At 37.9% G+C, this 25,397-nt stretch overlaps 1 protein-coding gene across 1 annotated transcript in view; it reads right to left on the reverse strand.

Moving 5' to 3' along the window:
- Window positions 1-14,540: 14,540 nt before the first annotated feature.
- The window catches only part of LOC103014256 (peroxisomal multifunctional enzyme type 2-like), a 77,022-nt gene continuing 66,165 nt past the window's right edge, over window positions 14,541-25,397 (reverse strand). The window contains exons 22-23 of the mRNA XM_057540385.1: window positions 23,316-23,443; window positions 14,541-14,889 (exon numbers count right to left, since the gene is read on the reverse strand). Coding sequence (XP_057396368.1) covers window positions 14,800-14,889; window positions 23,316-23,443 — 218 coding nt within the window. The 3' untranslated portion in view covers window positions 14,541-14,799. The remainder of the gene's footprint in view (window positions 14,890-23,315; window positions 23,444-25,397) is intronic.

Genomic DNA, 25,397 nt, shown 5'->3' on the forward strand with positions numbered 1-25,397 from the left:
GTAGTGGGGTTGCTGGGTCATATGGTAATTCTATTTTTAGTTTTTTGAGGAAGCTCCATACTGTTCTCCATAGTGGTTGTATCAATTTACATTCCCACCGACAGTGCAAGAGGGTTCCCTTTTCTCCACACCCTCTCCAGCATTTGTTGTTTGTAGATTTTCTGATGATGCTCATTCTAACTGGTGTGAGGTGATACCTCATTGTAGTTTTGATTTGCATTTCTCTAATAATTAGTGATGCTGAGCATCTTTCCATGCATTTGTTGGCAATCTGTATGTCTTCTTTGGAGAAATGTCTATTTAGGTCTTCTGCCCATTTTTGGATTGGGTTGTTTATTTTTTTGATATTGAGCTGCATGAGCTGTTTGTATATTTTGGAGATTAATCCCTTGCTTAGTTAGCAAATATTTTCTCCTATTCTGAGGGCTGTCTTTTTGTCTTGTTTATGGTTTCCTTTGCTATGCAAAAGCTTTTAAGTTTCATTAGGTCACATTTGTTTATTTTTGTTTTTATTTCCATTACTCTAGGAGGTGGGTCAAAAACATCTTGCTGTGATTTATGTCAAAGAGTGTTCTTCTTGTTTTCCTCTAAGAGTTTTATAGTATCCAGTTTTACATTTAGGTCTTTTATCCATTTTGAGTTTATTTTTGTGTACAGTGTTAGGGAGTGTTCTAATTTCATTCCTTCACATGTAGCTGTCCAGTTTTCCCAGCACCACTTATTGAAGAGCCTGCAGAGACCATATTTTGAAAACCACAGGTCTAAGACATACTGTCTCAGAAGTTTAGAAAACAGAGGCATGTTTGGGAAATGGTTTGGTATTAGGTGAATCCAATCCGAAACATAGAAGATACGGTTGAGACAACTAAGCCAGCAATGATAGAAAGCAGATGGGTAATGGGTGAGTCCCAGAAATCTGCCCCATAAGGGCAGGCCCTTCACCATCAGATGAGGAGTAAAGTCTCACCCTAGGAAAAGTGAACAGAGCTGGGTGGGGTCCTGTAGCCATGATCAACCTGCTGAAATCAGATCAGGACCTCAGCCCGCAAGGGAACCAGTCAATATGTTGTAGGGGGTCCCCAGGGGCTGATGGAATGAATCTGGGACAGAGAGCTTCAGGGAAGGGAAGCTGGGAGCATCTCCTACCCAAAAGAAAGATCCAACCCGTCTGCAGGTAGACTGGAACACATGCTCCCTCTCCTGGCATCAGAACTTTGACAACCAGGACCCACCCCACACCCCCACACAGACAAACTCTTGCCTGCAAGTGCTCCAGGGCCTGACAACCCCTGTATAAGTAAGCAAAGCTCCTGCATCACTGAACTCTACACTCATCTGACTACATTTAGAGCATTGTCTCTCCCAATTTAATGACTCATAAAGCACAGAACTATAAAGTGGTCTTATTAAAACATATTTCACAGTTAGCTAGTGGGAAGCAGCAGCATAGCACAGGGAGGTCAGCTCGGTGCTCTGCGATGACCTAGAGGGGTGGGATAGGGAGGGTGGGAGGGAGGCTCAAGAGGGAGGGGATATGGGGACATGTGTATGCATATGGCTGATTCACTTTGGTGTGCAAAAGAAACTAACACAGTATTGTGAAGCAATTATACTCCAATAAAGATCTATTAAAAAAACATATTTCACATTCATTTTCATCTAACTCTTAAAACAACCCCAAGAGATGCACCAAGAAAACAGCCAAGAGGAGGGATGCTCAGGAATCACAGGACTGGCTCTCAGACCCACCACTGTGTGAAGTTGGGATTGGCCTCCTGACTCCAAGGCTAACATTGTTCCCCTTAGTTCATATTCCTTCCCTTTTGAAAAGGATTTGTTTGTGGGGTTTTTTTGGGGGGGGGTGTGTGGCTTGATTTTATATATTTATGTATTTATTTATTTTTATTAGTTCTTTTGAAAAAAATTTTTAATTCTTTTACTTTTATACAATTTTTAAAGGTTATTTTCTATTTACAGTTACTACAAAATACTGGCTATATTCTCTGTGTTGTACAATGTATCTTTTTTTTCAATTGAAATATAGTTGATTTACAATGTTGTATTGGTTTCAGGTGTACAGCACAGTGATTCAGTTATACATACATATATATCTATTTTTTTCAGATTCTTTTCCCTTATAGGTTATTACAAAATATTGAGTATAGTTCCCTGTGCTATACAGTAGGTCCTTGTTGGTTATCTATTTTATATATAGTGGGGTGTATATGTTAATCCCAACCTCCTAATTTATCCCTCTCCCCCACCCCCCTTTCCCGTTCAGTAACCATAAGTTTGTTGAAAACAATTTGAACCAACTCTACAGGAGGAATTTAATCTCTCCTGCTGCATTAAGCAAAAACAAAAAATCAACAGATTATACCAGAAAACATATTTCATCATTACACTCAATTATGTAACACTTAGCACAGCCTGTTTTCCTACGAAAGTCCCTCCCTGCCTTCGGAAAAACAGAGTTCTCTATCACTAGAGGTAACCAAGAAAAGGCGGCACAAACACCTGCCAGGTACATCAAAAAAGGAATTCAAGCATCCAGTGGGATGGATATTGACTGATGTTTCATTTTATTGATTTTAAATTCTTAATTTCTCTATTAAGCTCATTTTTAAAAACAGACTCAACATCCTTATTACCATTTCCATAATTTTTATGTGTAAAATGTTTCTGTGGGCACAGTAATTTTAAAAGACAATGAAAATTCAGTATTTTCACTGCAATGTTTAACATAAATGACAATGCATGTTTTCATACTTGCCAGTCCGTTTATTTTTGACAAGTTGAAGTACCCGGTAAAATGTTTCTTACCAGAATCCATGGGTTTGGAATTCCAAAATTAGAACAATACCCATACCTCACAATCCTAAGTATGTGTATTTCTTGCCCAATGGTATTTTTACTATCTGAAAGTGTTTTCTTTAATCTTCTTTGATGCACTTTCTCCTATTCTTTCTATTGCTCACACTGTAAACTTTGAAAATAAATGTCCTTAGGCATCAACTCTGTGATGTTTACTATAAAACCTGGCAAATTTTTAATGGGATCATTATAAATTCTGCTTGTTAAACCCAAGGAAAAGTATAGGTATATCAATATTTTAAATGGAAAGCCCATCAAGGCAACATGCCACACAGACTTAGGAGATTAGTGACGTGAGCTGGGCTTGATTGCTGGCGCCACTACATCCTAACTCTGTGACTTTGGGAAAGTTTTCTCTTTGGGAAAAATGATGAAAATTGCACATAACTCACTGGAATAGAATGCAATCATGTACGTGGGGTGCCGGCATAATGGATAAGGCAGCAGTGTTTCATAGTGATTTACAAAGATTGCCTGTATCCAAATCCCAGATCTGCCACTTAGCTATATGCTGTTGAACAAGTTATTGAACCTCCCCAAACCTGTCTCCTTGTCTTTATAATAGGGATGATGATATTATCTACTTCGTAGGCTTGTCGTGATGATTAGCTGGGATAATACTTGTAAAACCCTTGGCACTGGGTCCTGCAGCTGGTGGGAAACTCAGGGATGCTAGTTCCCTGTCCCAGCATCCTCTTCCCAAGCTGCCTCCAAGTTTCCCTACTCACTTCTCCCTAACTTGCCATCCTACTTTGCCCCAAAGGAAAAAAATATTTGTAAGGGAGAGGCAGAATTCCTTTTAGAGAAAGAATTATCTTTGTTTAGGCATATACACTGAAATCCTCCCTAGCTGTGAAAAGAGCTCCAATGGCCTGGTTGAGAAACAGAGCTAAACTGTTAGGTATATTGGCTTTATTAAGCATGGAGACGTGGGAGGTAAGGAAGGCAGACGTGAGAGGAGTCAGCCTATTTGGGGCTTTTCAACAGTGGGAGTGGCAAAGGCACTACTAAGAACCAGAGCATCTAGTATATTCCACAAGTAGCCTACTGGGCTAAGCTGTGAGGTAAACCCTCTGTGTTAATCCTAATGCTTCATTCCTGGTCTAGTACACATAACTACCTTGTGTAAATGGTTTGGGATAAAATATGAGCAAAAATGAATGCTGTTCTGCATTTAGATCCAATGCAATGATAAAAGAAGGGAATAACTGAATAAGGAGAGATGAGAGACTGCTAATTCAATGAAGTCAGAAAATTATATCAAAAGATGACTAGAAAAACTATTAACCACTGCTCCCCTCCCCAAGAATACTTGGACATGTTGGTAGGGACATGGGAGTTCGCACTGTAAGCAGGACGGAGACTCTTTGAATCAAATATTAAATGAAAGGTGACCAAAGAGGCTGAAAAACCCAGGCCCCCGCCACCTTCTTTCCACCAAGACTGCTGACATCTTGACTATGCCAATTCTCTTTTTTCATCACTGGTTTTCATTGGACATCTATATACAGTATTATTCCTACTTGATAAAGTGAAATAATTGGTTTCAAAGGAAGATTGGAACTTTAATGTTTATAGACTCCTAAAATCTTGAAACCAGAAGACCTTCTGGTGATGACCTAGTTCAAGCTCTTAACAACTAGGAAACCAGCCTAGAGAATGCTTGCCCAGTTTTCATGCAAGTTACCAGCAGCAAAAGGACTTGAGTTTTCAGCCAAGGGCAACTATTCCCTTCCTTATCATTGGCTGTTTCAAGTCAGAAAGCGAATAAAATTAAGCCTAAGTATGTAAGGGGGCTCATAAAACTAGGGAGCTATTACTAGTTGCCTGCATATGTTCCTGAGTTGTGATGTTAGTTAATCCATTTTAGCAATAGATAATCCTTTATTTCAACTACACCAATCAATGCATTATTATATCAGATAACTTTCTAACGTTCTCCTTAGAATAAAATATCATGATGAAACTCAATCTTTGAGATATAGAAGTGAAATTGAGTATGAAAGCAGACCCATTTGATTATCATAATTTCTGAAGTTTTTCATAGAGAACAGACTTGTGGTAGCCAAGGGGAAGGTGGGGCGGGGAGGGATGGATTGGGAGTTTGAGATTAGTAGATGCAAGCTAGTATATACGGGATGGATAAACAACAAGGTCCTACTGTATAGCACAGGGAACGATATTCAGTACCCTGTGATAAACCATAATGGGAAAGAATATGAAAAAGAACGTATATATATGAATAACTGAATCACTTTGCTATACAGCAGAAATTAACACAACACTGTAAATCAACTATACTTCAACACAGTAAATTTTTTAAAACTTCTGAAGTTTTCATTTGCTTTCCTATGTCTCGAACTGATTTTCAGGTGAGTTAAAGTGAACACAATTTACAAAATTCAATGCCTTTACAAAGAATATGAAATGTCAATATTTTCTGTTGTAGTCTTATTATTGAATAAGCAATTAAGCTAATTTTCACTGAATTTATGAAATGAAAATCAACTAAACACTTTAATTAACTTAATTTTGGAGATTTGTAACTTGGGATTTTTTTTTTAAATGGCTGTGTGATAAAGTCATAGTTCTACAGCAATTCAATATGTTTACAATAGTAATAATTTTACTTTTAAGATATACAAAGAAGATAAAGATGAGCTACTGTATGGAAATTGGAGTTAATAGACCATGTCTTAGGCCTCTAAGCATTATTCTTTTATAATAGTTATAGTTATAAGCCTAATTAATTCAAGAAAGAAGTTGACTTTGTCAACTACAAGATTTTATCAGAAAAATACAAAGAATATTGGTTTGGATATTGGAGGAGGGGTGGAGGTCCAGAAGAGATGAGTCCCTAAGGTTTTGTAAAAAGGCACTTAGGGAATGAAACTTCAATACATAAAGAAAGAAGGTATAAGGTACAAGTACAAGTGAGAAGCATATTTTCAACTCTGCAAGAATTAGAAATAAAAAATGCCAAAGATTGGCCTCTCTGGTCCAATTAATTATACAATACCCAGCCTTCTCCTATTTCACCTTTAGTTAGATAATTTTCTATAATTCCAAAGTTACAGAGCAAAAGTACTGCTAGCTTTATAGACACAGCACTTCTCGGATCCCCAATCTCCTTAATTAAGGAGTCTATTTTAAGACAAATCATATTACCTTAAAAGATAGGGATGGAAAGATATGTTTAAAGATACTGCTTGGAATGCATAGTAGAACAAACACAAACTAGGAGATGGTGAGTTTGTTTCTTGGTGTGACTCTTACACCTCTCCCAGCATGACCTGGGGCAACTCATCAACTTCTCGGAGTTTCACTGCCATCTGTCAAATGAATTTTTTTGTTTTCAATTGTCAACTCTAAAGAATAGAAACTGACAATTCACACGTGGAGAAATACATACTCCTTAAACAACTCATGGAAAAATGTTCATTCTCTAATTAATTTTAAAATGCAATTTAAATCAAACCAGAGAAACCACTGAACATCTGCTAAAGAATAAGAATTCCTTTTAATGATAATAATCATTAAGAAGTAACGGTAAAATTGGATTCACTCATGCAATGAGCTGCTTAAGATCAGATATTCTCTCTTCCTTATTCCCATCTAAATCTTTAATGCCCAGTGCACATTAGGAGTTCAATAAACAGTCATTAACTGACTATCCATTGGTGGGCTTGAAAATTGTTATTTGGGAATCAGTATGGTTACATGTAGCAAAAACCATATATCTGGAATAGCTCACACATTAGGCTGAAAGGTGAAGAGTGAGGGGAAATGGTTTATTCCAATCTGTCCTAACTCACCTCCACAGGCCAATAAACTTGAGTACCCTTTACTGGGCAGAGGAAAAAGAAGACAGGTCTATTTTTATAGGGGACAGTGGGCCAGAAGGTAGTGGTACCAAAAGCCCCTCTCTCTAATCTCCCAATCTGAAATCTAAGGTGAAATACTCTTACTGCCCAGGTGTCCTCCCTTGGGACATGGGCCAAAGTGATGGCTCACTCTGGACTGAGGCTTGGTTGCCACGGAACCCCAACTTCAGTTGATTATTCAAAAAGGCAAAAGAGTCAGATCGCTGAAACACACAGTACTACCCACCTTCTTATGATACAGTCTGTGAACAGGACTGTATCTTCTGATGATGACGGGTTCCTAATCAGATGCAGGGCCCTGCTCCTCCTGGCCCAGCATCTGCACACAGCAGTACGCACTTCCTGCCCACTTTACTTCCACAGACACCTCATTTGAATCAGAGGTCTAAGTCATATTGCTTCAATTGCTTTCTCTTGCTTGGTGATACAAGATTTAGTCACATTAGGAACTAAGGGACTGTTGCAGTCCACAGGCATTGACTTGTATAAGGCTTTTTGTATAAGACTTTTGTTTTTTATGACAGAACTCGCCATTCATAAACATGCTGACATGTTTGCCCTCCTTTCCTCACCTCCCAAAGTGGGATAAGCACAAATGAAACCTCTTGGCTGTATAGGACTGTCACAAGCTGCTCTTACCCTTTGACCCAATAATCCTACCCCTAAAAGCTTTGTCTAAGAAAACAGTTCAGAAGAATTGAAATGTCTAAAACAGTAATGTTTAAATAGAGGGTAGTGGTTCGTGAATGTTGATGGAGATGAAAAGGGAAGATCAAGGGGATACTGGAGTTGCTGGTTTGGAAAACTGGGTAGATGCTGGTGCCACTCGCCGACACAGGGAGTGCAGCGTGTGGCTGGTGGGGGCACAGCCAGTGCGTGTGCCGTGTGGTTTTACCTGCCTGGGTGCGGGAGTGGGAGAGGGCCTTTCACACTTCCATAATTCATATGAATTCATATTTTCATAATTGTTCAAAGCAAATAAAGGTGACGGTTCAATATTTTGTTTTCTAAACTGGCACTCTCAGCACCTATGCCTGAAGGCCATATCCACCGCTCCCCCCGCCCCCCGCAACCCTGGCCTGTTTTTGGACAGGTTTTTACCTTTTTTTACAAAGCTGTTTTTTAAAAAAGAAGATGCTACAGAGACCATATGTGGCCTACAAAGCCTAGAATACTACTCTCTAGCCCTTTACAGAAAATGTTTGCTGACAGCTGATTTAACCCATCGTTGTTCTTTACTGACATGCTTGTAACTTCAAAAGAGACTAAGGAAGACAGAGCTGTTCAATCTCCCTTCACATAAAACTCACTTGAAGTGATACTTTTTAGACATAATTTTATGTCTTCTTCCATGCTGCCTTCAAAAACTTCCCCTGGCCAACACTGCCCCAACTCACGGCGCTTTCTACTTCTGTTTTCTGACTCTTATCAGCTGTGGACTCAAAAGTTATGCAACCGAACTGTCTAAAAGACGGATTCTCCATGAGGCCATCAACAGCTGTCCCATGAGCAAATTTTGAATTTTAGTGCCTCAACATTTCACCTCCTCAGATATCTTTTTATTTTTTAAGCTACGATAACCCTGATAGCTAGATGTCACTTACCAGGCAACTTCAGCCAATATACTGCAGACACATGTAATATAAATCTAGATTTTTAGTCGACACTTGCAGTTTTTCTATTTTGCCTACTTATGGGTTTTTGAATGGGTTATTGTCTTTCCTCTCCCCCCTTAAATAGCTTAGTCCACACTGACCTAAAACCTTCTGCTCTTCAGAAAATCACCTTCCTTAACTTTCAGCTTTTGAGGTTTCTCAACTTCAGAATTTCTCCACGGCATTGGATTATCGTTTAGTTTTGCTGCAATAGTCATTGACTTCAAGGATAAAGTTAATGTTGGGGTAGTATTCTTATTAAATAGATTATTATTCAAATCTATTTCTCTCCAACATACAATTCGGCTTTCTCAGATGGTCTGCTTTAAAATACACACACAGAGTCCTGCGAGCAGCAAACAGAGGCTGTTCTACTAGCGTGGGTTACGAATAGCTTCGCACAGGGACCACGCTGGGGAGGCTTAAGGATACAGAGGAGTTTGTCAGGTGACGAGGTGAAAAGGCAAAGGAACCTTAGGGTAGACTTCTGAGATGTGGCACCCCATGCTCTAAACTTCCTCTGGTGTCATCGCTGATTCACCCTCAGGCCTTGTGGTCTGGCTGGGGCTGATCCTATCAGTGCAGAAGAGTTACCGTGTCAGGCCTGAGGCTGCTGTCCTTAGAAAGGTTCGCCTGCAAGGCTGGCCCTTCGCTGACATCTGGGAACTTAAAATTTTGAGAAGTTTCCCAACGTTCCCTCACTGAGAAGAGTGGTTCCCTGTGCACAAACTGCACAAACAATGTGGTTGATGCTAAATACCCGCTTTCCTTTTAGAAGTCTGGAATTTTGGTATGCACTCTGGCAGAAGACGCCTACGTGACTAGTCTCCTGATGAAAACCTCAGACGCTGAGTCTTGGTAGACATTTCACATGCCGTCATGATTTGATGCTGGGAAAATTAAGCATGTCCTGGATGACTCCACAGGGAAAGAACTCTTGGAAGCTTTTACCTGATTTCCTCTGGACTTATTCATGCACGCTTTCCCCTTTTCTGATTTTGCTTTGTATATTTTGATATAATAAATCAAATTCATAAGTCATAAGTATGACTATATGGTGAGTTCTGTGGTCCTCCTGACAAATCACCAAATCTGGGGAAAGTCTTGGGGCTCCCCAACACACTATCCTTTGCTACATGTATAGATGCAGGCCAATCAGCATACCCACAATCTCTAGCTACAGTGATGAGTTCAGGGATTGGCTTATAATCAATAACAGCTACTGAGACCAGATAAGGTCTTCACTGGGGCTTTTGGGAGAACCCAGTGGTCTCTCTTCTGCTGCTTGATTTGAGATGCGACTATGAGGCTGTACCTCTTGGCTGCCATCTTGTGACCACAATGAGAATAACTTGGAGCTGCCAGGGTGGTTACCACATGGAGCCTGTGGATAAAGCGGGCAGAGAGATGGCCTGGACAACACTGACTCATTCAATGATTTCCCTTCAAAGCCAGTCCTACCCATCTAGACTTTTTTCCGTTATATGAAAAAGTTTTATGCCAATTTGAATTGGTTTTATTACTTGCCACTGAAAGAATCCCAAATGATGCAAACTTGAACCATGCTGAACAGTCTGACAGTAAGATGACCAAGTAGGAATCATCGCAGGTTTCTAAGTTGGGAAGTCACATGTTCAGATGTGTTAACCTCTGGAGGCTGCAGAACCTCTGGAGGCTGCAGGGAAGTGGGTGGCAAGAGGGTGGTAATGAAAGACTGGAAAGCAGTCGGAAAGCCACTAAAATGAGCTATCAAGTGTGAGGTACTAGGGTACAAGTACTTGGGTAGGAGTAGCATAGAGTAAAATCCTTAAATATTCAGGAAATAGAAGTGGTAAGAGTTGGTGAAGGACTGGATATGGGGTGTGAGGAAGAGAAAAGTCAAGGATAACTCTGGTTTCTTAGTTTAACTCAGCAAAAGGTGATGTTCTTAACTAAGACAAAATAAGAAAAGATGCACATTTAGGAGTGGAGAGGAAGATCACATGTTTATTTTGAACATGTATCTGCAGTAACTACACTTGACCCTTGAACAATGGGAATAAGGGGGTTAAGGGCACCAACCCTGCATGCATTTGAAAACTCGTATATAACTTTACAGTCGGCCCTCAGCCCTCCATATCTGTATTTCCATATCTGTGGATTTAACCAACTATACAAATGGTATAGTACTGTAGTATGCATTTATTGAAAAAAAGCCCAAGTATAGGTAGAGCCATGCAGTTCAAACCCACATTGTTCAAGGGTCAACTATATATGACAACAGTCTAGTAACCATTTCGCACTGTGGGTGGAACTATGGAATTATGGCAAGATCAGAGTTGAAGATAATAGACTCAGAGTTATGAATACTCAGGTGATGGTTGAAGATAAGGCAGTAAATGAAATCACCCAGGAAGAAAACACCTACCAAAAAGTGGAGAGGGCTGAAACCTCAATCAAAAATTCTGAAAAGACAGGTAGACAGAGGAAATTACCAAAGAGACAAGCAGAAGTCAGGGAGATTAACTCATAGGTTCATTTAAGAAGGTAAAATATTTCTCACCAAAGAATAAAAGGGAAATAAAGAATTAAAAAGGATGGTGCACTCAGCATGATGGTACACAACATGGTGTAATATTAAATATTACAAAAAGGTTAAGGAGCATGAGGACTAATAAGAAGCTACTAAGTCTGGATACCAGTAGCTCTCTGACCATTAAGATTGACAGAGGTGGGTTAATAAGGTAATTAAAAGGTCACTTTCTTAATATGCTTTAAGCATCTAGGGTATATATTCAACAATTTCATTCATTAATATGTAGTGGCATTTGATTAACTTTACTATGCTATTTCTATTTGGAAGGACACTAAGCTGTTCCAAGCACAATTATAAAAGACAAACATTAAAAGACTGCCATTTGGGGGCTTCCCTGGTGGCGCAGTGGTTAAGAATCTGCCTGCCAATGCAGGGGACACGGGTCTGAGCCCTGGTCTGGGAAGATCCCACATGCCGCGGAGCAACTGGGCCCGTGAGCCACAATTACTGAGCCTGCGCGTCTGGAGCCTGTGCTCAGCAACAAGAGAGGCCACGACAGTGAAAGGCCCGCGCACCACGATGAAGAGTGGCCCCCACTTGCCACAACTAGAGAAAGCCCTCGCACAGAAACGAAGACTCAACACAGCCATAAAAAAATAAATAAATAAAAATAAATAAATTTTAAAAAGAGAGAGAGAGAGAAATTATGTTTGTGTGTATGTGTGTGTTCACCTAGAAAAACATCTGAAAAAATCTGCACCAAAGTAGTTATAGTTGTAGTCTTTGAGGTTTAGGATCAGGGACTTCATAAAAAAAAAAAAAAAAAGACTGCCATTTGGTTTGTTAAAATTCAACTGGCGTAACAATGAATCACCCTAAATTAAATTTATGTGATGCAGTAAAAGCAGTTCTTAAAGGGGCATTCATAGAAATAAATGCCTATCTTAAGAAACAAGAAAAGTCTCAAACAACATAATTTCACACCTCGAGGAACTAGAAAAAGAAGACAAATGAAGCCCAAAGTTAGTAGAAGAGAGAAAATAGCAAATGTTAGAGCAGAGATAAAGGAAACAGAGACTAAAAAAACTATAGGGCTTCCCTGGTGGCGCAGTGGTTGAGAATCTGCCTGCTAATGCAGGGGACACGGGTTCGAGCCCTGGTCTGGGAAGATCCCACATGCCACGAAGCAGCTGGGCCCGTGAGCCACAATTACTGAGCCTGCGTGTCTGGAGCCTGTGCTCCGCAACAAGAGAGGCCGCGATAGTGAGAGGCCCGCGCACCGCGATGAAGAGTGGCCCCCACTTGCCACAACTAGAGAAAGCCCTCGCACAGAAACGAAGACCCAACACAGCCATAAATTAAACATAAATAAATAAATAAATAAATATTAAAAAAAAAAAAAAAAACTTATAAAAAAAAAAAAAAAAAAAAAACTATAGAAACGATCAATGAAACTAAGAGCTGGTTCTTTAAAAAGACAAACTAAATTGACAAACCTTTACCTAGATTGACCAAGAAAAAAAGAGAGAAAACACAAACAAATAAAATCTGAAATGAAAGGGGAAATGTTACAATTGATATCACAGAAATTAAAAGGATCATAAGAGACTACTATGAATACCACCAATAAATAAGATAACCTAGAAGAAATGAATAAATTCCTAGAAATGCACAATGTCCCAAGACTGAATAATGAAGAAATAGAAAACCTGAACAGACTAATTACTGGTAAGGAGACTGAATTAGTAATCTCCCAACAAACAAAAGTCCAGGACCAGACAGCTTCACAAGTGAATTCTACCAAACATTCAAAGAAGAATTAATACCAATCCTTCTCAAACTCTTCCAAAATTAGAAGAGGAGGAAACTTTTCCAAACTCATTCTACAAGGCCAATATTACCCTGATACCAAAACCAGACAAGAATGGCACAGGGAAATTACAGGCCAATATCACTGATGAACACAGATGCAAAAATCCTCAACAAAATATCAGCAAACCAAATTCAACAATACATAAAAGGATTATAACCATGATCGAGTGGCATTTATCCCAGGGATCCAAGGATGGTTCAACATCTGCAAATCAGTCAATGTCACACACCAAACATTAACAAAATGTATGGATAAAAATCATATGATCATCTCAATAGACGCAGAAAAGCACTTGACAAAATTCAACATCCATTTATGATAAAAACTCCACTTATGATAAAAGCAAAAATAAACAAATGGGACCTAATCAAACTTACAAGCTTTTGCACAGCAAAGGAAACCATAAACAAAATGAAAAGACAACCTACAGACTGTGAGAAAATATTTGCAAATGATGTGACCGACAAGGGCTTAATTTCCAAAATATACAAACAGCTCATACAACTCAACAACAAAAAAACAACAACCCAATCGAGAAATGGGCAGAAGACCTAAATAGACAGCTCTTCAAAGAAGAAATACAGATGGCCAATAAGCACATGAAAAGATGCTCAACATCACTAGTTATTAGAGAAATGCAAATCAAAACACAATGAGGTATCACTTCACACCAGTCAGAATGGCCATCATCAAAAAGTCTACAAATAATAAATGCTGGAGAGGATGTGGAGAAAAGGGAACCCTTGTACACTGTTGGTTGGAATGTAAATTGGTGCAGCCACTATGGAGAACAGTATGGAGGTTCCTTATAAAACTAAAAATAGAGTTACCCTATGATCCAGCAATCCCATTCCTGGGCATATATCCGGAAAAGACGAAAACTCTAACTGGAAAAGATACATGCACCCCAATGTTCATAGCAGCACTATTCACAATAGCCAAGACATGGAAACAACCTAAATGTCCATCGACAGATCAATGGACAAAGAAGATGTGAATATATATACAATGGAATACTACTGAGTCATAAAAAGGAATGAAATATTGCCATTTGCAGCAACATGGATGGACCTAGCAATTATCATACCAAGAGAAGTAAGTCAGACAGAGAAAGACAATATTATATAATATCACTTATATGTAGAATCTAAAAAAATAATACAAATCAACTTACCTATAAAACAGAAACAGACTCACAGACATAGAAAACAAACTTACAGTTACCAAAGGGGAAAGGGGAGAGAGAGGGATAAATTAGGAGCACAGGATTAACATATACATACCACTATATATAAAATAGATAAACAACAAGGATTTACTGTATAGCACAGGGAACTATATCTTGTAATAACCTGTAAGGGGAAAGACTCTGAAGCTGTATACCTGAAACTAACATAATATTGTAAATCAACTACAGTTAAATTTCTAAAAAAAGAGTTATATATTTGGTAGACTTCCAAGCATTCTATGAAAGTAAAGAATTTCCAGCAAAAGCGAAGGGAGAAGAAAGAAAACTATTTGAAAACACAAAGACCTTTATCTTGCCTTAAAACAGAACACTATCTATCATAGCAAAGTATGAAAATGAATAAATATATGAAAATTCATGTTAAAATTGGGATATCAATAAAGAGAAGAGAAAATAACAAAACAAACTGTAAAAGGCATCAAAGTGGCCTCTACTCATTTCATTTTCCTTACAACTTATAAATGCCATCATAATTCTAAAAAAATTGGACTTGAGCAAAACTTTTTTTATTATGAAGACATAGGTCTAAGAACAGAAGGATAATCATGTGCCAGCTTACAGTTCCTTGTAAAAGTAATAACATGAAAAATTAGTAGAAAATGAACATCTGAAAAGTGATCTGTAATCTGAAAATGTTAGGCAATTTCCCCTGTATCTTAATTTTGACCATTTTTGCTAAATCACTTTTGCATATTTAGTTGAAGAGAGTATTTAATTTTTCTATTGTAATTAATAACATAGTATGTCCTTCAGAGCTTGGCATATTCTTTAAGAATCATCTGAAGCTTCTGGCTCAACATGATGTTCCCTCTGGCCTTCAGTCTGCCACTAAAGAATGCCTGGAAAGGAGAGAGGGAAAGAGAGAACCAACCTTTACCATGTCACATTGTATTTCTTTTTTAAAAAGATCATTGCTGAGACTGAATACAATTGAGTTAATAACTCTGGACAACAAAGGCAACTTTTATCCAGCAATGATAGTTTAATGATTATAGTAACACCCATATTTTTAGATATCTAAGAAAAAATAAAGACTCCTTGTGTATTTTAGAAAACGATAGAATAATTTATCTGAATTGACAGATCTGGGAATTCTGCTTCAACCTATGCTTCTGGCTTTAGTCTATGTTCTTAAATGTGAATTTGAGACCATATGAATAAAAGGCTTTACTGTATTACTAACAATAAAAACATTCAGTTCAGAACTTTTAAAAGATTTAAAAGATTTATTATATCTTCATGAAACAGAAGGCCATATAATGGCAAAATAAGACAGTGTAACAAAGTAGTGAATAGATCCTGGGCTGTAGCATCAGAATGCCTGGGTTAAAATCTAGGCTCTGCCATTAAATGCAAGGTGAGCTTGGACAAATTACTTAACCTCTCTGAGCTCTGGCCTCCTTATCTACAAAGGGCATGACAACAGCACCTAAATAGCAGCTTTGTTGTGTGAGTTAAATGAAACAGTGTGAAAAGTGCTTAGCTTGGCATTTGACATGTGGAAGGAGCTATTAAGCTCATTATTACCATGCAAAAGACTATAATGTTAAAACACTAAGAGCTCCTGTACCACTTCTTTCCTGACCTGACAATAGAAACTTGTGCAAGTTCTCCCCTGGTGTCAAGTTCCCTATCAGTAAAATAAAAATGATGAAACACAATATAGCTTACTGAGAAAATAACATACGGAATATGAAGTGAAAAAGAAGTCTCTAGATTTTTAGCTAGATTGAAAAAATAGTAATATCCATGTATACGTAACATTACAAAGCAGCCTCACAAGTAAAATATCACTTGAGAAGCACAGCCATCAACCTGAAGTGGGCATATCAGCAGAAAAGAAATTCAAAAAGCTTAAAAACCAGCTCAAGGCCACAGAGCCAACAAAAAGTGGGCCAGGACTAAACACGGGTGTTCTCTGCTTAATAATGTCTCCTGCTTATTAACTAGCAGCAACTTAATTTCAGAAGCGAATCCTTACCAACTGGAGGAAAAGCAAAAACTGCTTCAACTTTTTATCCCAAAAATAATGCAGGAGAATTTCATTCAATCAGGTTCAAGTGCTAAGCATTCAAACTAGAGACTGGAATTTTAAAACGAAGACAGCTTTCACTGTGCAGTTACAGAAATGATGGTCTGCGACTCCTGCAGAGTCAGTTCTTAGATGGGCTTGCCAGGTGCTACAGTCTGAAAGGGACTTACAACCTAAAATAAAAACACCAACTTCCTTGAAGTAAATATACCAATATTTGATGGTTGTTATTTGAGTGGAAGAATTGTGTACATAAATCTTTGTTCCTATCTAACTGTTTTCTTAGGATAGATTCCTAGAAGAAGAATTACTAAATCATGGCATTTCTTAAATAAGTTTCTTGACCATGCTTCCATATCACCACAGTTTTCAAACTGCGCACCTCAGTGCACTGGGGTACCACGCCAAACTCCAACAGACACTACAGAATATTTAAAATTTTTGAAGGAAACATAGTGACATTGGTCAAACACAACAGGAAAACTACTCTTGTTTGGATCTAACTACTTCATAAACTGAACCATTAGGTATTTCTTTTGGCCTAGGAGTGCCACGCAAAAAGTGCTGAGACAGTAAGTGGCCATAAAGGAAGAAAGTCAGTGAAACTCTGCAATAGTGCTTTCCAGAAAGACTGTTAAATTAATATTCCTTCTAGCTACATGTGAATCCTCTTATCCCAACCTTAATAATATGGTTTTCTTAATCTTTGAAAATCTGAGGCAAAAATGACATGCTTTAATTTGCATGTTTTAGATAATGGGAAAAATTAATAGTTTTTCTCATGTATGTTAGTCATACCTATTTCTTTCATTAATTACTGGTTCATGTCTTTTGCCCATTTTTTATATTGAGGTCTTAGTGTTGTCCAGAAGTTTTATAAGTTATTAACACCAATATACGATGTATCATCATTTTATTTTTCCCCAGGTTTATGGAATATCTTATGGAGTCTGACATGCAGAAGTTTTTAATTTCTACATAGCCTAAACTACTGCTATTGAGCTTATGTTCCTTATTTCTATCCTTGCTTTAATCTACTCAAGTATTAATTGAGCATCTACAGTACACTAGGCAATATTCTATGCTAGGAAAGAGACATCTCTCCCTGTTCTCAGGGAGCTAACATTACAGTAGGGGAGTCAAAAAGTAAAATGTAAACAAGTAATTAAAGCCTGTTTTAAATGCTATGAAGGAGGCTACTTAGATAATATAATAGGAGGGAACTACTTTGGATGAAACAAAGCCAGCCATGCAAAAAGATGGGAATAGAAATTCCAGAAGAGTCAAATAAATAGACATTGAAGGGGTAAAAATCGATGGGAAGGAACTAAGAGGAGAGGCAATGTAAGTTGAGTTAGCATTGTAAGTGATGAGGCAAGCAGTGCAGGATGAAGCTGGGAAGATAAGCAAGGGAAACTTCACATACCATGTAATAATATGTAGTTTGGATTTTATCCAAGTGCAAAAGTAAATCTTGGAGGTTTTTATCAGGTGGAATGACCTATTAATCTGATTCACATGTTTAAAAGATTACTCCAGCTCCTGTATGGAGAACAGATTGGTGGAAAAGCAAGACTAAAAGCACTAAGCCCAGTCAGGAAGCCAGGTGAGAGATGACGGAGGCTTGGATCATGATGATAACCCTAGTGATGAAGAGAAGAAAAAGAACTCAAGATACGTTCTGGAGAAAGAACAAGCAGGATTACGGATAGAAAGGACACAGAGGTAAAGAAGGAAGCCAAGACGATTCTTACATTACGGAGCGTACTAGTTTGGGTAGACAGATCATGGTGCCGTCTCCTGAAAACAAAAAGAATGGGGGAGAAAACTAAATCACAAGCTCTAGGTTGGGCACAGTAAGATGCGCCATGAGAGACACAAGTGAAGAGCTGGTTATACCACTACGGGACTCAGAGAAGATGACTGAGTGAGACATTGAAGTCTGCAAGCTGTCAACAGGTAGACGGCTCTAAATACCACAGGATGGGTGGACTCTTTTAAGAAGAGTGTTAATTAGAGAGGAGCCCTGAGAAACACCAGAACTCAACAGCTGGGGGTAAAAGAGGAAGACACCAAAGGAGATTAGGAAGAGCCAAAGGTGGAGGAAGCAAAACAGGAGAATAAGGCATCATGAAAGCCAAGGGATAAGATTATTTCAAGAAGTTGGCGGTTAACTGAGTTGAATGCTACTGAAAGGCTGAGAAAGATGTAGATAGAGAAATATTTACTGGATTTAGCAATATAGGTCATCACAAGAACTTCACAAAAACATTATCAGTGGAGTAACAGATGTGGAAGTCAGATAAGAGAAGGCAGAAGAGCAGTCAAGACAGAATGTTTAAACCTTTGCTGCCCACTAAAGCAGCCACTAGCCCATGTGGCTACTGAATACTTGAAATATGATTAGCCCTGGCTGAGATGTATTATAAGTATAAAATACACACTGGATTTTAAAGATTTTTTTTAAAGGATATAAAATATCCCATTAATATTTAATATTGTACATGTTAAAATATTTGAATGTATTGGGTTAAATAAAATATATTAATTTTACCTGTTTCTTTTTAATCTTTTTTATTTTTATTTTTTTATTAAAGTATAGTTGATTTACAGTATTGTGTTAATTTCTGCTGTACAGCAAAGTGATTCAGTTATACATATATATACATTCTTTTTTTATATATTCTTTTCCATTACAGTTTATCATAGGATATTGAATACAGTTCTCTGTGCTATACAGTAGGACTTTGTTGTTTATCCATTCTATATATAATAGCTTACATCTGCTAACCCCAACCTCCCACTCCACCCCTCCCCCAACCCCCTCCCCCTTGGCAACCACCAGTCTGTTCTCTATGTCCGTGATTCTGTTTCTATTTCATAGGTAGGTTCATTCGTGTCATATTTTAGATTCCACATATAAGTGACATCATATGGTATTTTTCTTTCTCTTTCTGACTTACTTCACTTTAGTATGATAATCTCTAGTTGCAGCCATGTTGCTGCAAATGCATTATTTCATTCTTTTTTATGGTTGAGTAGTATTCCATTGTATACACCACATCTTCTTTATCCATTCATTTGTCAATGGACATTTAGGTTGTTTCCATGTCTTGGCTATTGTAAATAGTGCTGCTATGAACATAAGGGTGCATGAATCTTTTTGAATTATAGTTTTGTCGGGATATATGCCCAGGAGTGCGATTGCTGGATCATAAGGTAATTCTATTTTTAGTTTTATAAGCAACTTCCATACTGTTTTCCACAGTGGCTGCACCAACTTACATTCCCACCAACAGTGTAGGAGGGTTCCCTTTTCGCCACACCCTCTCCAACATTTGTTAATTATAGACTTTTTAATGATGGCCATTCTGACCAGGGTGAGGTGATACCTCATTGTAGTTTTGATTTGCATTTCTCTCATAGTTAGCAATGTGGAGTACCTTTTCATGTGCCTGTTGGACATCTGTATTTCTTCTTTGGAGAACTGTCTATTTAGGTCTTCTGCCCATTTTTCCATTGGGTTGTTTGGTTTTTGTTGTTGAGTTGTATGAGCTGTTTGCATATTTTGGAAATTAAGTCCTTGTCGCTTGCATCATTTGCAAATATTTTCTCCCATTCTGTAGGTTGTCTTTTCGTTTTGTTTATGGTTTCCTTTGCTGTGCAAAAGCTTGTAAGTTTGATTAGGTCCCATTTGTTTATTTTTGTTTTTATTTCTATTGTCTTGGGAGACTGACCTAAGAAAACATTGGAACAATTTATGTCCGAGAATGTTTTGCCCATGATCTCTTCTAGGAGTTTTATGGTGTCATGTCTTATGTTCAAGTCTTTAAGCCATTTTGAGTTTATTCTTAACCTTTTTAATTGTGGCTACTAGAAAATTTTTAATTACTTATGTGGCTCACATTATATGTCTATTCAACAGTGCTGGTTTAGACAATTCTTTTGTGAAAAGAAACAGAGAAATGATATGGCATGCTGGATGGGGATCTGATATCAAGAGACAGTGTTTGCTTTAAAATCAAGATGTTAGCTTGCCTCTGTGCTGTGGGACAATTATGTAGTAGAATGGGAGAGAATGGTACAGAAAAAAGTGGAAAGAAGAAGAAGCAATGACTTTGAGTAGATACCTGGATGAGAAGTGAAGAAGTCTTTGACAGGAAGAGGGAGACTTCCTTCAATGTAATGTATAGGAAGAAAAGAAGACAGGTGCAGATGCTGACAAAATAGATCTGGTGATGGGAAGGTGAATATTTTCATTTGAAAGTCTTTTTTTTCTCCCAAAGAACATGAGAAAGGTCATCAGCTGAAAATGAAAGAGAGGTAGGCATGGGGGAGTTTTGAGAAGACAGGTATGAAATACTCATCTCAGACAACAGGAATGGAGGCTTAGTGGAAAATCACAGTTAGATTGCTAGACAGTGTGTAGAGACTATTTGAGACTTGTAATCAAAATTTTAAAGGGAAGCCAATTTGTCTAGTTGTATGGCTTTTCTCCTGGCGTCTTCATCTATTCAGGTACAGATGCAAAGATGGCAGAGAGTAGGGTTAAAATAGGGTGGAGTTTTCCAGGCAAATGAGATGAGAGAGGTACAAGGGAGGTGAGGGTATTTTCAAGGGAGATACTCTGATGGACCATGGAATCTAAGCTGAACAAGAAGAGAAGACAGAAGGGAGCTGATGGATAGAAAGTGGTGTTGTCAACAAACCGGAGGTCTCTGTGAAGCTCAACAGCAGTAGCAGGAATAACAAAACAAGTTAATGAAACTGTAGGTGAGGGTGTTGGAAAATGGGGATGTTTTGTTGGAAGTTGTACATTTTATGCTGCCAATAAAGACAAAAGCTGATGTAGAATGGAGTAAAAGATAATTAGAAATAATATCAATAAACTAAGAGTCATCTGTTAGAGAAGTCACTTTTACAAATCCTGAAGGAAGCCATCAAGGTTGACGAGAGTTGATGCAGAGAGAGAGACAGAGAGAGAGAGAGAGAGAGAGAGAGAGAGAGACTGTACACTGGGATATAAGGTCTTTGATAACTGAAGAAGAGTGATGATAGATAGCACAGATAGCACTGAGGTGAGGCAGAATGTAATTGAGCCAAAGGAGTTTAGAAAACCCCTAATATTAAATTAGAACTTCTCTAAGGACTGTCACTAAGAATAATAAACACCTAGGTTTTCATCAAGTTTTGCTTCTGCTTTAATTTTTTTACATTTAATTCCATCCTGTATGGTACTGACTAAGGTATATGGAATGACATAAAGCACTACCATTTCCTATGCAACTGCTCAGTACCATTCACTGAATAATCCATTCCCCCCCAAAGGTCTGATATTCCTAGCAATTATATAAATGTTTCTGTAAACCCTACATTTAATCTTTATATATAAGCACCTCAAATATATCTTTAAAAAGAACTCTTAATTAGCCACTCAGCAGCCACAATGACCTTTAAAAATCAGATGTCACTCCACAGCTCAATAGCTTCCTATCACACAAGATCTACACTGTCTTGCCAACATCTACAAGGTCCTGTGTGATCTAAGCCATGCCTACCTCTCCCTGTTCGCCTCCTGCCTCTCTCCCCACTGGCCTCCTCACAGTTAGAGTATCCAATAAGCTGAGCTACCGGGGCCTCCAGCCTTTGTGCTAGTTGTTTCTTTAGCCTTATGGCTCCTTCCCTCACTTTGTTCAGATCTCTAGCAAGCCTTTTTGGACAATCCAATCTAAAATAGTTCTTCTATCCTGTCACACTCCAATCCAAGGGTTGGCAAACTACAGCCTACGGGCCAAAACCAGTAGGCTGCCTGTTTCTGTGAACAAAGTTTTACTGGAACTCAGCCACATCCATTTGTTTACATATTATCCATGGCTACTTTAACTCTACAATGGCAGAACTGAGTAGATGCAACAGAAACCATCTGACCTGCAAAGCTTAGAATATATTTACTAGGGGACCTTGCACAGAAAAAGTTTGCCAACCACTGCTATAACCCATTAGTCTGACTTATTTTTCTTCATATCTGAAATTATACTTCTTTTCCATTTCCCTCTAGAACTAAGCTCTACCCAGAAGGGGCACTGTCTTGTTCAGCCACACCTAGCACCTGAATTAAAGGAGGTACTAAATAAATTCCCGGGAAGGAATTAACTGAGGGCTCACTCAGTACCACGCATTATTCTAAGCTCTTCATGTATATTATTGGATTTAGTTATCATAACAATCCTTTGGGATTATCACAATTCATTTTACAATGAGAAAATTAAGGCTTAGAGAGTAGGTGGCAGAGCTAAGATTCAAACTTAGATTTATCTGATGCCAAAGAATGTATTTTTCACCACTATACTACTTTACAATTCTTTTAAAATTAGTCTTTTTATCCAGGAAAATTGAACATTTTCTCCCTTATTCAAATTGCTCCGTTCCTTGTAAAGTTGTATAGTTTTCTGCAAATAAGCCCTATGCTTTTTCTTGTTAGGGTAGTCATTGGTACTTTGCAGTTTGGGTAGTGATTACAAACAAATTTTTAAAATTATATCCTCTAGTTGGTTTTGCTGTTATGTGAAAGCTACTTTTAAATCATCATTGTGCATTCAACCATTTGTTTGAACTCTTCTGGTCTAAGAATCAATCAGTTGATTCTTGTGGGATTTCTAGCTACATAATCATTCAAATTTTCTACTCCATTCTAATTGCTACATCTAATTTTGTGTGTTTGTGGACTAGCAATAGGTTTCAGAACAATATTACCTCATAATGGCCAGCAAAGGCACTCTTGTTTTAATCATGATTTTCCACTGAAATGTCTCTAAATGTTCTATCTTCAGTAAGACACTGGCTATTATGTTCCATCCTTCTATTTCCAGTTTTCAATGACGATTAAGACAAGTTCTTAATTTTATATATCAGGAAAGAATGTCTAATTTTATGAAATACCATATGGTTTTTCAACTCTGAACTAACAATATATTAAAAGGTCTAGATGTGGGTTTTACACTGTTTATCTGCTAAAGAAGAATTCCACCCAAAAATTTAGTTTTAAAAAGTATCAGTTGAAAAACTACATTAGAAAAATATATGACCTGTCAATTTGAACAGCGCTATCAACTCTGTCTTTCCTCAGAGCTGCAAGATATGTCTGATAAATCAGAATTTTGGAGTCAGCCAAAAACTGCAATTGTCAAACAGGAAGCAATAATGACAAATAAATGAACATTTTAAGAACTTTACCTTCTGAGGATCAAGCTTGCCCAAGACTACTTCCATGAAATCTTCATCTGAAAGCGTGATGGTTACATCAGCAGAATCTTTTGCAGCGCCTTGATACACTTTTCCAGAACCATTTTTTAGGTCAATAGCTGGGAAAATAGGAAGAAACAAATGTCTGTCATTTTTTTCTTCACAAGATGAGAATAAAATAAACCAAATAAATGCAGACATTTTTATAGTTTCCAAGTTACTGTGGTACTTATTCTATTGGGTTGGCCAAAAATTCGTTCGGGTTTTTCTGTAAGATATGGAAGACCCAAACGAACTTTTTGGCCAACCCAATATATTATATATTACCTATCACTCAGAATAAAATTTTAAATCCTTGATTTTTTGAGATGCCCTTGTTATAAAGAATATGATCTTCAAAATAGTCAAATCAATAACAGCTTTTCATCATTGAAGAAGTTTACATAACAGAGATATTTGAAATGTGAATCAATGTAGAATAATATAAGGAAGTTAAGTGGTTGGAAGTTATATGGTTAAGGCCTTTAGATTCAAATAAAGACTGTAGTCAACAAAGGAAGAAAACTGAATTTTAAAACAATTGCATATTGGTTGGGGTGGGGGAAGGGAACGCACACTCTAATTACCTTTCAAAAACCTGAATTCATCAAAGGTTCTGTCATATGAATTAAACAACAATCAAATTAAATTTTAAAAAGTATTCTAATTAGTTTGCTATAATTTATTTATAAAATGTTTATTGCCGTAATTGTTGTGAATAAACGTTAAAATTAAAATCTTTTCCCTTAAATGTTTTTGACAGAAGGATTAAGTCTCCCAGAAACAGGCTGGGTAACTGGAAAAACTATTAAAAATTTGCCTTCATTGCTCTCTATACAATACTTAGAGTTTTATGTTAAAGTTACATTTTAGAAAGTTTTAATTGTCTCATATATGACTGAGACCAGTCATCCACGAAGGTAATTCCACTCATCCAGCTTCAGCCTCTTGAATGTGCTTTCTCTGCTACTGCGAAGGAGCTATGATTGCATCACTCTCCCTAAGAGTGTCAGGAAACTCCCAATTTAGGATCAAGGAAAAGCTACACACATGTAAGCAAAACCATGCATTCTGCTTAGCCAAGCCCTACTCCAAAGAGAAAATTAAGTCACTCCCACTGTCCACAGAAGAGAATCTTGCCAACTAAACTAAAAAATAATAACATGACTATGACGGTTACCTGGGAAGGAGTAAGAGTGAGAAGGAGACCTTTTTACTTTTTATGCTTCATTCACTCACTTCATTGTTAAGTTTCTTCTATGGGTGTTAGACAATGTACAAGGTACTAAAAGTAAGGCATGAAGAACAAAGGCTCTGTTCTTATTGGTACACACATATTACAAATGTGTTTTTATGTATTATTTGTATAGTTAAAAAGAAAGGTAGGGGCTTCCCTGGTGGCGCAGTGGTTGAGAGTCTGCCTGCCAATGCAGGGGACACGGGTTCGAGCCCTGGTCTGGGAAGATCCCACATGCCACGGAGCAACTGGGCCCGTGAGCCACAATTGCTGAGCCTGTGCGTCTGGAACCTGTGCTCCGCAACGAGAGGCCGTGATAGTGAGGGACCCGCACACGGCGATGAAGAGTGGTCCCCGCTTGCCACAACTGGAGAAAGCCCTCGCACAGAAATGAAGACCCAACACAGCCATAAATAAATAAAATAAAATAAATAATAATAATAATAAAAAATTAAAAAAAAAAAAAAAAAAAAAAAAAAAGAAAGGTAGAAAAAGAGAGGGAGGAAGGCAGGCAGGGAGGGAGCAGGGAGAGAATAAGGGGCGGGGGTCAGAGAGCAGAAAGGAAAGACTAAAGAAAAGCAAACCTCTGGCATTCAACAGACATGATTTTAATTCTTCACAAGTAAGTGTAAGGACCACTATATGTACTAGTCTTGCTCAGGAATAAAACTGGACTCACGCATCTTAATACTTCAGTGTGGAATAAGTCTGTTAGCTAATGAAGGCCCTTCTAATGAAGGGCTGTCTACCTGCCCTCTCACTCACTTGGTTTTACGTGCTGCTTCACAGCCCTGACT

This window comes from Balaenoptera acutorostrata, chromosome 2 (assembly GCF_949987535.1).
Source record: "Balaenoptera acutorostrata chromosome 2, mBalAcu1.1, whole genome shotgun sequence".
Taxonomy (NCBI): Eukaryota; Metazoa; Chordata; class Mammalia; order Artiodactyla; family Balaenopteridae; genus Balaenoptera; species Balaenoptera acutorostrata.